Source organism: Phascolarctos cinereus, unplaced genomic scaffold (genome assembly GCF_003287225.1).
Source record: "Phascolarctos cinereus isolate Bilbo 61053 unplaced genomic scaffold, phaCin_HiC Scaffold_726;HRSCAF=1367, whole genome shotgun sequence".
NCBI classification, from domain to species: Eukaryota; Metazoa; Chordata; class Mammalia; order Diprotodontia; family Phascolarctidae; genus Phascolarctos; species Phascolarctos cinereus.
In genome coordinates, this window is record NW_027556098.1 from 147885196 (window position 1) to 147898667 (window position 13472).

Below are 13472 nucleotides of genomic sequence, written 5' to 3' on the forward strand. Positions count from 1 at the left end.
TTCTGGGGAAAGAATATCTATCTCTTCATGGACTTTCTCCTATAGAAGTATCTCTTATGTCCCCCAGCACCTTATTTCCTCATATCTTCCTATTACCCTAGTAGCCCTCCATGTTGAAGAGGCCTTATGAATTTATATTTCCATTCAATAGCAATCCCTGTCGCAAAAGGTGTGATGTGGATACTTGAAAAATAGCTTTTGATGTAATTTCCAATTTGGTTTCCATCTGAAGTACTGACATTTGTAGACTGGGAGTCCTACTGTGACCACCTTATATACCTGTATCAGAAGATTAATTAAGTTTTTTACTCTTTCATCTTGTTGTAATGTGCTAGTGTAAAGTGCTAGCTTTTATATGTACTTTTAATATAGTGCTTGAAGGTTTGCAAAATCTTTATGTATTTTCTAATTTGGTCCTGACAATAGCTCTGTGAGGGAAGTTTTGTTATTACCCTATTTACAGACGAGAAAACTGAGGCTCTGAGGTTAAGTGACTAGCCCAGGATCCCATAGCTATTAAGCATCTGAAACAGACAGGATTTGAACTTAGGTCTTCCTGGCTGTCACCTTGAGAACTCTATCCACTATGCTACCCTAACTTCCTTTTTAATTGAAAGAGAAGCACTTGTTTTACTGCTTTTTATTCTTCTCAAAACCCAGATTTCTTCCCTATCTGTGCCTAAGTGGGATTTCATTTGTAGGCATTTTACAGATGTGGAAACTTGATTAAAGTCACACAGCCAGTGAGAAGCAGAGCTTGGTTCAAATGTAAAAGCAGAGTAACTCATGGTGTCTGTCTGTTAGAGGCTCTGAGACCGTTATTAGTGACCTTTATTTTTCCTCATTACACATATTTTCTCTCTCTGTCTCTCTTTCTCACACACACACACACACACACACACACACACACACTCTCACACTCTCTCTTATACAAAGATATGCATGTATGTTTATGTATCTATACAAATGCATATATACACATATATACATGTATGTTTATGTGTATATGTATGCTCATGCAAATATATATCTATTTTCTCTTCTCCTCCTCTTTATCCCTCCCATCACTGTGCCTTGTCTCTTCCATTCTCTTTGTTCTTTCTCCCAAAATGTATCATGAGTCTCCCAACTGCCCCTCTAAGGCCTGGCAGGGTAGCACATAGAGAACTGAATTTGGAGTTAGAGGATCTATCACTTATCCCCTAGTGTTAATATTGAGCCTCTCAGGGTCTCAGCTTCCTCATCTGTAAAATGAATGATTTTGAACAAAGTGATCTCTAAGGTCACTTTCAGTTATAAAAGCTTTTGCTTAGCTTCTCAGGTGGCCCTCTCCAAGGAGGGAAAAGTCTGGCTTATTAAGAGTTCCAGTCTCGCACTTAGGGGAGACCTGGGTTCAAACCCTGATTTTGACCCTTACTAGCTATGAAACCTTGGACAAGTCATTGAACTCCTCTGAGCCTCAGTTTCCTCACATGTAAAGTAGAGGTAATAAACCACTTCACAAGGTTGTTGTGAGGCTTAAATAAAATAACAAGTTTACGTTGTTTTGCAAGTTTTACAGTGCTCTATAAATGCTTAATGATGATAATGATGATGAGCAACTTGAAATACAGGAAGTAGAGGAAGGTGTTTGTTATTAAGTTGTTCATCTGATCGCTGTTTGGATACGTATTTACTCTGTTTCTGTCATTAAATTTGGTGATAAATAGGAGCATCGATGGAATTATTTCCTATGTTAAACAAAAAGGTCTTGACTTGTCTGTGCAAGGAAAATTCAGAGAATCGGTCATTATGATTCTGTGGAAGTAGCTTCTAACATAATGGTCCTTGCTGTGATTCCAGAGCCGACTGACCGCAAGTGCTGTAGGCCAGATTGTGGGGCTTCGCTCTGAGGAGATCAAGCAGATTGTCTCAGAGTACGCTGAGAAGGTAGGTGGGGGGAGCCAAGTGGAGACTTTTTCCTCAGGTAACACCCAGAGGTGTTGTTTATCTCACCAGCTGGGATTGGGGCTGAGCTGTGATTCATTAACCTCAGTTGTCAAAAACAAATAAACCATGTCTTGCCATGTAGAGCAATGAGGTTTTGCTGATTAGCTAAATTAATTTTGTTCTTTAGCTGCTGTGTTTATAGAAATACGCAAAGAAAACCTGTCTCTCTGAGCAATTAATCCATTTGATAAATCGCTGCCTGCCACGAGTTCTGAGCATTTGTCCTCCTCTACCAGGCTCCTGGTAGCTGTGTTTGGTCTTGGTTTGGTGACAGTGGTGAGGAATGGAGCCTTGCCACTAAGGAGATAAACTCCATAACTCAGCTGAGTCCATGGCAAGATTTCTTCCGCTGCTTTATTAAAAAGACATGGAAAGAACAAAAACCCAAGAGTCATATTTCAGTGTTAAGATTTCTTGTATTCTAAGAATAGGCAACAGGACCTTGAATGTCTCAGGGGGAGACAATGATTAATCACCTTGCAAACAACTGATTCAAGTCAGGCTGAGATTATGGCATGTCTGAAATCAGATATACAGGACAATGCACTGCATTCTTCCTTGCACAGGCAATTTGTTCTCTCTGACCCCCAAACATACACTCAGTCAACAGGTATTTATTAAGCTCTTACTATATCTTGGTCACTGTTCTAAGTCCTAGGAATCTAAAGTCAAAAGGCAAATAGCCCCTGCCCTCAGGGACCTTGCATTCTAAAGGAGGAGACTACAGTCTCTCTCTCTCTCTCTCTCTCTCTCTCTCTCTCTCTCTCTCTCTCTCTCTCTCTCTCTCTCTCTCTGTATCCCTCTCTCTCTGTCCCTCTCCCTCCCTCCCTCTTTCTCTCTCTCTCTCTCTCTGTATCCCTCTCTCTCTGTCCCTCTCCCTCCCTCCCTCTTTCTCTCTCTCTCTCTCTGTATCCTCTCTCTCTCTCTGTCCCTCTCCCTCCCTCCCTCTTTCTCTCTCTCTCTCTCTCTGTATTCCTCTCTCTCTGTCCCTCTTCCTCCCTCCCTCTTTCTCTCTCTCACTCTCTCTCTCTCTCTCTCTCTCTCTCTCACACACACACACACACACACACACACACACACACACACTCACTCACTCACTCACTCACTCACTCACACATTATATCCTCCAACTTTCCCTCTTTTTTCCAGAAGCTGTTACAACAAATGAGCAGTGCTCCTCAGCTCATGTGTAATATTCTTCTGATGTAATTGCACCAACTGGTGTATGCAGAGAGTGAGTGCCCACTCATTCATGGAGGTGTAATCTGCTGTTGAGACAGCAGGCAGCCATCTCCATGCTTTACCGTCAAGTGTGGCCCTTTCTGAAGGTGACAGCTGATAAAATTGCTAGGAGCTTTTCTTCAGCAGGTGGTAGGTAGTATTTTGGTTTGTCACCACTGTCTTCTTTGGCATCCTCTCTGAAGCTGATGCTAAGACACATTTTACAGTCTGTTGTGTGCAAAAGTAAGAATTTTATCTGAAATAGCCGCTTGGACAGAATTGTTTGGGGCCTTGTACATCTGAGATTTGACAAGGAAAATGAATTTGGGTCACACTTGAAAATCTGTTAATCCTGAAGCATAACACAAAACATGATAGATGATGTGGAGGTGGTTAAAGGAGTGATTTGACTAATAAGTGTGTGCATTGTGTTAACAAGACTCATCTCAGGGACATAAGCTTCTTTTTCATACATTCCATAAGTCTTATGAATTGTGATCTTTTAGCTTAATGTAAGATAATAAGCATTTATTAAGAACCTGCTGTGTCAAGGCACCATATTAAGTGCTTCACAAATATTTAATTTAATCCTTTGGCCATGGTCTCTCTTGAAAGATTGTGCCCAATAATTCACTTCACAAATCTTTCTTTGAAAACAGGAGTATAAATTCATGAAGCATATTAAAATTTAAATGTATATTGATCATACTGGGGAAATACTGTTTTAAAGACAAGTATATACATTATTATTCATAATCAAAATAAGAATTCATTCAATCAAGTAGAACTGCTTTGTGTGGGAATCTTAGCTTTAACAATTTTTGACAGTAAATCACAGGCAGAAAAGACACATGGACCGAAAGGAAATGAATAGGTCTAAGATTCTTGAAAAGAAAACATACGTCTGTCTAACTTATTTAGGATAGAGGAGAGGCCTACAACCTGCAATAAAATTAACTGCAGGAAGACTGGTGAGAGCAATGAAAAGAGCTTTCCTAGGGTCCCGTTGGACCACTCTTTCTGGATGTACTGGAGGTCCTGAGTAGGCTGAAAAAACAAAAGAGCTGCTGTTTTGGCACACTAGGGGATAAGTGATAGATCCTCTAACTCCAAATTCAGTTCTCTATGTGCTACCCTGCCAGGCCTTAGAGGGGCAGTTGGGAGACTCATGATACATTTTGGGAGAAAGAACGAAGAGAATGAAAGAGAGAAGGCAGGGTGATGGGAAGGATAAAGAGGAGGAAAAGAGAAAATAGATATATATTTGCATGAGCATACATATACACATAAACATACATGTATATATATGTATATATGCATTTGTATAGATGCATAAACATATATGCTGTTATCTCCAGGGTAAATAAACCCAGTTTCCCTTAACTTGCCCTCTTAATAATTTTTACTGCTCTTTTCTGAATGCACCCTCCAGTTTTTCTGTGTTGCTTTAAAAATGAAGTCAAATCCCAAATGAAGCTTATGTAATTTTTTGGTAATATTCATACTGTACTTTGGCCAGGAAGTCTTTAAAAGATGAAATGGGTCTCACTTTAAGAATACAGTGTGTACAAAAACCTATATTTTTAAGAGAAATAAGAGATGATTTTTTTTTTGGATAAATGATTCCTCATTTAATATAAAAATTCATCAGGAATAGAGGTGTTTTAGATCTTAGCCACCCTGGTGCAGATAAGTGTCTACAAATGATGAGTTATTTTTTGAAAGCATGGCATAGTAGAGGGTCTTGGAATCAAGAAGATTTGGGTTATCTCATTCTTACCAGATTTGTGACCGTGGGCAAGTTAAACTCTCGGGGACTCAGGCAGCTTTCTAAGAGTGTAAGCGGTAGATGAGTTGCTGATCTTCAGTGGTAGAAGAAATTTCCACACCAAGGAGTACTGCCACACTGAATGATGAAATCACAAGGCCCTCCAAATCACAGAAGCTGAGAATGAGTAGATGTTAAAGCAAAAATGTTGGGAACCAGTGCCAAGTGAAGAACAAGCAGCAGATAAGACACTACTACCACCTACCACCACCCCATATTCCTGTACCTCTGTTCTCTTTTACTTTAGACCCATGGAATGTTAGAAATTATGTAGTACAATCCCTGTCCCCTGCAGCCATTGATGTTTTGACCATGCTTTCCTTTGAAATAGTAAAGTCAGGGGAATTGCAATATGATGATCCCTGAGATCTCAGGTTTAAATCATATAAGAGAAGTTTTGTGGAGAGAGGACTGGAACAGAGAACAGAATTCTCATGGTAGTGATTTTAAAAGACCTGCCTTTGTTATCCATGAAGTGAGAAGATATCTCGGGAGTGCTCCTCTGTGATCAGAAAATGGTATAATATAATGTGTCACTTGACTAGAATTTTAGTACAGTTCTGGTAGATCTTTCTTGGGTAAGGAACCTCTTCTGGAATGGCATTAACTTACTTCTTTTTGTGGGACTGTGTCTTTGGGCTGTTCTGAGATGTCGTGAGATGAAACATATTTTTTCCTTCTCTTAGAATAGGAGTTATTCGTCTCATGTCGTGGACCCCTTTACCAGATTGGTTGAGCCTGTGAACTGCTTAGAATGTTTCTAAATGTATAAAATAAAATACCTAGGATTACAAAGGAAACCAGTTATATTGAACTACAGCTATCAAACTGTTCCCAGGTTAAAAACTTAAAGAATATCTTGTCTTAATTCCTCTCTTAATGAATCTGGGAAACATAGATCATAAAATCTTAGAAGTAGCTTGGAAAAAACTTTGTACTGGGAATATGGAGACATGGATTCTAGGCCCAGTTCTGTTACAAGCAACTTTGGGTGTGCAATTTCTATTGTATTTATTATTTTTATATTTAGTCTTTATATACTTAAACAGGGTACCTCAAAAGTCTCATTTAAACTTAAATAGCTTTAGTAGCTTAAAACGGCCCTTGGGCTTTTGAAATACCCTGTATATGTACTTGTCTCCCTGTTAAAAAGTGAGCTCCTCGTGAGTATTTTCTAACCTCAGCTCCCAGACAGTGTCTGGTTTACTTTGGATTTCCTCTGAAGTGCTCTGCCTCTTCACCCTGAAGCCTCATTCCAACCCTGGGATTCACACATTGGAATTGCCCTCTGCCCCTGTGCCAGCCTCTCCCTCTAATTGGATGGCTCTTCCCAGAACCTCCTTTTGAGGAGGGTACCCGAGTCAGCCATGTATCATTCCTCTCTAGGGTGTACTTTGTCTGCCATGTCCCTGAACAGAGCATTTGTATGTATTCTCAGCACTTGGTAAGCAAAGAGCCTGGCACGTAATAAATGCTTATTAAATGTTTATTGACCAACTGTTCATAGTAGGTATTTAATAAATGCTTCTTGATTGATTGATTAAGCTCCTTGGGTCTTGCCTGATTTGTAAACTGAGAAGGTTGAACTTCGTTCATTTGTGCTTTCATTAAACATTGATTATATGTCCTGTCTTATTGATCTAATTAAAATTTCAAGTTATCTTTAAGGACAAGTTGAAGAGATGTGAGCTAAATCTTAGTGTCGTTAGGTGGATTGACTTATTTAAATGACAAGTTCTAAAGAGTAATCATTAATGGCTTAATGTTGACCTGAAGGGAGACCTCTAATATGGTGACCTGTGACCATGTCCTTGTGCTATTTAAAAGTTTTATCAATAGCTGAACTGTGGGCATAAATAGCCTGGCTCTTAGAATTATAGATGATACAGAGGACAGAGCGATAATCTATGTACTCAGTGACAGAGGCCACAACCAAAAAGAGTCTCAACAAGCCAAATATTGGGCCAAATTTAGTAACATGAATTTAAATAGGAATAAATGTAAACTTTAACTTGGGGTCAAAAAAATCAATGTCAAAAGTAGAACATGGGTTAGATAGCATGGTTACATAATAATTTATTTGAAAAACATTTGGGGATTTTTGCAGACTGCAAGCTCATGGTAAATCAGTAGTGTTGCTCTTGTCCTTGTCCGAACCTGTGATGTATCAATGTGATAAACTCATGTAGTTTCTATAACTCCTCTGTAACTTAGACTGATAAATAATTTGCACATAATCACATAGTCAGCATGACTTAAAGCTGGATCGTCTTGACTCCAAGGCCGCCATGTTGCCTCTCATCAATTTGATATGATAGCAAAAAAGCTAATGCAGTCTCAGGTTGCCTTGAGAGGAGATTATTGTGTAGAAGTAGGGCTGTAATAATCCCATTATACTGTGGATGTTGATCATCTGGAGAGCGTCCAAAGGACAATGAACAGGATGGTAATGTCTTTGAAATCTTGCCTTCCGAGGTAAAGGAACCAAGGAAATGTGGTACAGTGGAATTGGCATTAGCTTTGGTGTTGGATTACTGTTAGATTTGAGTCCTAATTCTACCATTTGCTACCCGTGTGACTTTGGGCAAGTCACTTAACTTCAGCATGTTTCAGCTGACCCATCGGGCCTGATGAGTGTCTGATTTGAAATCTATGATTCTATGAACTAGAGATGTTTAGTCTTGAAAAGAGAAGTTACAGGGAGAAGTAAAACCTGTGTACAAATGGTGGAAGGGTTGTCCTATGAAAAAAGAAACTAAATTGGTAAGTTTCCCTCCAGGTAACAGAACTGGTGGGAGCTGAGAGAGGTGGGTTCAGCTTGTAAGGAAGCTACTCAGATGGAGAATGGGCTGGGGAAGTATTTAGTTTCCTCACTTGAGATGGTCACACAAGGATTGGGTAGCTACTTGTAGCAAGTTTTAAAGAAGGGGTCCTCGGGCAGCAGGCATTAATTAGGTACCTACTATGTGCCGGGCACTGAGCCAAGTGTTGAGTATAAAAAGAAAAGCAGGGCAAATTGGGCTAATCGATCCTTTCCAGCGATTTGCTATGTGCTTAGCTTAGTGCCTAGCACGTAGTAGTTGCTTAACAAATGTTTGTTCATTGTATGTAAAGCAGTATGCTGAGGTATATACAGAGTTTATATAAAACACTGAGCAAGCATTTATTAAGCATCTACCATATGCTAAGCACTGGCCATATAGAAACAAATTTTTGTTCAGTCATTTTTTAGTTCTGTCTGACTCTTTAGACCCCATTTTGGGTTTTCTTGTTAATGTTTTCTCCTCCAGCTCATTTTACAGATGAGGAAACTGAGGCAAACAGGATTAAGTGACTGCCCAGGAACTAGTAAGTGTCTGAGGTTGGATTTGAATTCAGGAAGATGAGTCTTCCTAACTCCAGGCCCAGCACTCTATCCATAATGCCACCCAGCTGCCTACAGATACAAATATAAAAAATTTAGATAATCTGTCCTCTCAAGGAACTTACATTTTGTCAGGAGAAACAGCATATACACATATATAAGTGTATAGAGAATAAATACAAGGTTGTTACCAGGGAGAGCACTGTACTTTGGGGGGATATGGAAAGACTTTGTGTAGGGATGTTGCTGCTGCCATATCTTGAAGGAAGTGAGGGATTGTGTGAGTCAGAGGGGAAGAGGTGATACATCGCAGGCGTGAAGGATGGCCAGGGAGATAGAAGTGCAGGGCCCTGTGGGAGGAACACAAGGAAGTCCTCTTTACTTAGAGCACAGAGTTTGGGAAGGGGAAGCTGGAGAGTTTGGGACCAGGTTGTGAAGAGATTTAAAAGCTAAATGCTGGGCTTTTTATGTTATCCTGAAGGCACTAGGGAGCCAATGAAATTTAGTGAATAGGAGAGTAGTATGATCAGATCTGTGCTTAAGGAAAATCACTTTGACAGCTTTATGGAAGATGGATTGAAGTAGGGAAGGACTTGAGGCGGGGAAGATCATTTAGGACAACATTGCCACAATGTAGGTGAAAAGTAGTAAGGGCCTGAACTCAGGTTGTTGCTGTGAGAGTAGATTGATGAGATTGGATGTGTGAGAGGAACAACTGGCAAGCTTTGGCATCTTTGGATGTGTGGGGAAAGGAGGAGACAGAGACAGAGAGAGAAAGACAGAGACAGACTGTGGAGGTAGAAATGGCAAGCTTTGGCATCTTTGGATATGTGAGGAAAGGGGGAGACAGAGACAGAGAGACAGAGACACACACAGAGAAAGAGGCAGAGAGAGAAAGAGACAGACTGTAGAGGTAGAAATGGCAAGCTTTGATATCTGGATATGTGGGGAAAGGGGGAGACAGAGACAGAGAGACACACAGAGAAAGAGAGACACACAGAGAAAGACAGAGACAGACTGTGGAGGTAGAAATGGCAAGCTTTGGTATCTGGATATGTGGGGAAAGGGAGACAGAGACAGAGAGACACACAGAGAAAGAGAGACACACAGAGAAAGACAGAGACAGACTGTGGAGGTAGAAATGGCAAGCTTTGGTATCTGGATATGTGGGGAAAGGGGGAGACAGAGACAGAGAGACACACAGAGAAAGAGAGAAAGACAGAGACAGACTGTGGAGGTAGAAATGGCAAGCTTTGGTATCTGGATATGTGGGGAAAGGGGGAGACAGAGACAGAGAGACACACAGAGAAAGACAGAGAAAGAGACAGACTGTGGAGGTAGAAATGGCAAGCTTTGGTATCTGGATATGTGGGGAAAGGGGGAGACAGAGACAGAGAGACACACAGAGAAAGAGACAGAGAGAGAAAGAGACAGACTGGAGGTAGAAATGGCAAGCTTTGGTATCTGGATATGTGGGGAAAGGGGGAGACAGAGACAGACAGATGGACACACACACGCGTACACAGAAATTGAGGATGATGACAAGGTTACACACCTGAGAGACTGAAAGAACAGCGGTGCCTTCAACAGACATAGGGAAGTTTGGTAGAGACTTGGGTTTTAGGGAAAAGAGGAGTATTTTTCTTTTGAATGTGTTGAGTTTTCAATGTCTATAAGGCCATCCAGTTTTAAATGTGTGGTAGGCAGCTGGTGTGAAGCTCTGGAGAGAGACTGGAGCTCTGAATCACTGGCACAGAGGTAATAATTAAACCCACAGGAGATGATAAAGGCATCAGGAGAGAGTTCAGAGAGAGAAGAGACAGTCCATGACAGAACTTTGAGGAACACTCAAAGGGTGTCAGGAGTTGCAAAGAATGGGAATTAGCTTTTGGCTTAAGAGTTTTAAAGAGGTCCAAGGTGGTATTTTTCTGAAGGATTTTGTGAAATTGATGAAAACTGAGTTATTGTGGGTTAAGGAAAGATGGCAATAAAAAAATATTGGAGGGAGCAGGTATGCTCAGCTGTAATGAGGATGTTACAGGGAAAAACTAGGGATGAGAAGGGACAGTTAGGTTGACTATTGTTGGTTGAAGTTCTTATATGTCTCTGTCTCTCCCAAACTCTCTACAGTACCATGTATTTAGTAGATGTTAAAGAATTTTTTTTTCTGGAAAATGTAATGAATTACACTTTCCTCTTCTCATTGGCAGGGGACCTACTGTTGTGAATTGCTGTATCCTCTGTCAGACACAGTTCTTTTGTTGATCAGTGTTGCTTACCTATTTTTCTTTGTTACAATAGAGATTTGATGGTGGTGGAAGTATGTATTGAAAAAATGGTTGTGCAGAAACACAACATTAAGATAAGAAAAATAATATTTATTCATTTGTTGACTTTTTCAGCCTAGGGAAAAATTTGGACTTAGGTCAGTATTGAAAGAACAATTGAAGGTGAAGGAAGATGAATATGGTAATGAAGCCCCTTTGTATGCAGAAGAGGGGAAGAGGAGGGTGTTAAAAGAGTGAGTGATGTTGAAGTTAGATTTTGGTACAGCATGAAAGGTTGAGTTATTGGCCTGACACCATGGAAAGGGAGGATGATAATTGGCCAGTATCTTTGACCTTCCCAAGATTTAAACAGGTCCCAGAACAGAAATGGTAAATTTTGTCTGCCTCACCAAACTGCTTTTTATTAATGTGTTTTATTTCTGTCTTAGTTGGACAGATCATTTAGAAGAGAAGAATAGGGGAATTAGATTACTGTATTTTTTTTTTCATTTCCACTTTATCTTTGTAATTGTTTTAGCAGCTGACTGCAGTCCACACGCTCCAGGAGGAGGAGGAAGCACCCTCCAGCTGTGTGTGGCTGTAATAAACAAGGAGCATCTGTGTCTTTGGGCCAGAAAGGAGGGAATCAAAAAAAAGGGGAAGAAAAAGATGGTGCATTGGAGGACAGCAGAGTGCACCATTGAACTGGCTTCTTTGTACAAAGCCCATTCACTTATTAGAAGAATAATTTGCTAAATGCTAAAAACTCTGAGTCCTCCCACCTTCCCTGAACCTGAATTAGTCTTTCGATTCTGTTTCTTCCTCTTTAATGTCAAATCATGTCCTTACCTTACCTGAGAATTCATTTCAAAACTTATGTACCCCTTCTTTTCTTTCTAGACTAATCTACCTCAGTTCATTCACTTGCATCCCCCTGATATACTTACTGCTTCTCCTTCCTTCAGGGAACCTGCTTGTCTTTTCTGCTTATCCCAGATCCTGATTTCTTTGTTTCTGCCTCTTCCCTTAATAACTTGACCCTGACTTCTGATTACTCCCTTTGTTTGATTCGAATTGGGCTTTCTTGACCCTGGACTGTCCCTTCGTTCTGATTAACAAGGCTGTTAGGGCTTAGTCACCCAGTCTCCTCTCGTGGACAAAGATGATGTATTATAAACTGGCTAAATAAGTGTTGAGAGTGTGTGAAATAGAGGAGAGAACAAAGTAGTAAATTTGGAAAGGGGCTAGTGCTAAATCTTCCCATCAAGGTGAGATTTTTTTTTAAATAATCCTTAATCATTTATAGAACTCATAGAGAATTTGAGCAAATGATTTATTTCTACCTTGAGAGTACTGTGGTTCTTATTATGTCCTAGGGCTAGGCTAAAAGAGTACCCTGAGAGTTCCCCTAGTCCAATCCCTGACTTAGTTGGACTTGCTGACTATGATGGTAGGGAAGGCCTCAAGAAAAGTAGGCATTCAAAACCTTTTTGTGTTAGAAATACAAAGTGGGACCCTTTGGCTGTCTAGTCTGCTGAAGCTTATGGACCTTTTTTCTATAAGCATGTTTGTTGCTTACATTCGTGATTGAAAGAAATGTTAAGTTCCAGTTAGAGATCAGTGAAAATGAAGATGTAATTTTTTTTTTCTGATCCAAGTTCGTGGATCCCCAAAAGTCCACTGGGGACGGGGGGCGGTCTATGGATCCCAGGTTAAGAACTCCTGTGATAGACACCTGTGACTAAAGATGGAAGTTGAGACACATTCAGGGTAGAAATCACAAGTTATCCTTCAAGGCATCCTAAATTGTGTTGTGTCTAGAACAGATTTCACTAAAAGTAAATATTTAGTGAGGAGAAAAGGGACCAAAGGATTTTGGGGGCGATCTCTTAAAGGGTGAAGGTCTGAGATTGCTCAGAAAGATGAGAAGTACTATGAAATAATGATTAAACTGCGTGCCTGGTGTATATGTTAGAAAAATCAACAGGCCTCGAAAAGATTACAAAGCTGTAGTATATTCAGATTTATAAGAATTTGCAACTTTTTGTAACTAAATAAAATGATCAGTAATTCATGTATTTTTAAATGAAGGCTATGAAATATGCAACTTAATTCAAACAGTACCTCTAATGCAGTCTAGAAGGAAAATATTATTGATGCTGCATGCTGTACAACTCACAATTCAGTGTAGCTCTGGGCCAAAAGCCCAAGCAGAGCAGGCTACTGAGGTGGAATGGTATTCTCAGTAACAGCTGGACGGAACCCTACAGGCATAGAAACACCAACCCACTTTCAGCCTTAGCAGTACTTAGATGTTCCCATAGTGTTGTGAACTGGAGGCACCAAAGGTCTTTCTGCCCAAAAATATCCCCACCAGTCTTCCATAGTATTGAAGTAATTATCAGAAAGTATTGTGCTAAGTATATTGACAACAAAGAATTCCTCTAGGAAAGTGATATAAAACAGAGGTATCAAACACTCCCAAGTGCCCCAACCAGATTAAAATATAATTGAAAAATATTTAACAAAATAAAACAAAAATATAATAAAGCATAGATAACATATTTTTAAAATAAGTCAGTATGCTGCCACCAGGGATCAGTTTCCATTTGTGTTTGACCTCACTGGTATAAAACATAGTAAGAAATTTATGCCAAGAAAAGTACCTAGGAGCCAGCCTGGCACTGAGCCTCTCCAGATCTCCCTAGCTGCTTTTTGGACAGAGACATAGCCCATTATTGGGCATCCAATTAAGCATTTGGTATTTGGTAAAATTTGCCAGAGCTGGTGCTTTAGTGGCATA

General features: G+C 40.1%; 1 protein-coding gene across 2 annotated transcripts in view; it reads left to right on the forward strand.

Annotated features, from left to right (window-relative positions):
• The window catches only part of CCDC93 (CCC complex scaffolding subunit CCDC93), a 115945-nt gene that overhangs the window by 41857 nt on the left and 60616 nt on the right, over window positions 1-13472 (forward strand). For both annotated transcript variants that reach the window (XR_002321756.2, XM_020972918.2), the window contains exon 11: window positions 1843-1929. Coding sequence is in view for 1 of the 2 variants with exons in the window: in XM_020972918.2 (XP_020828577.1) it covers window positions 1843-1929 (87 nt within the window). In the remaining variant the exon portion in view is untranslated. The remainder of the gene's footprint in view (window positions 1-1842; window positions 1930-13472) is intronic.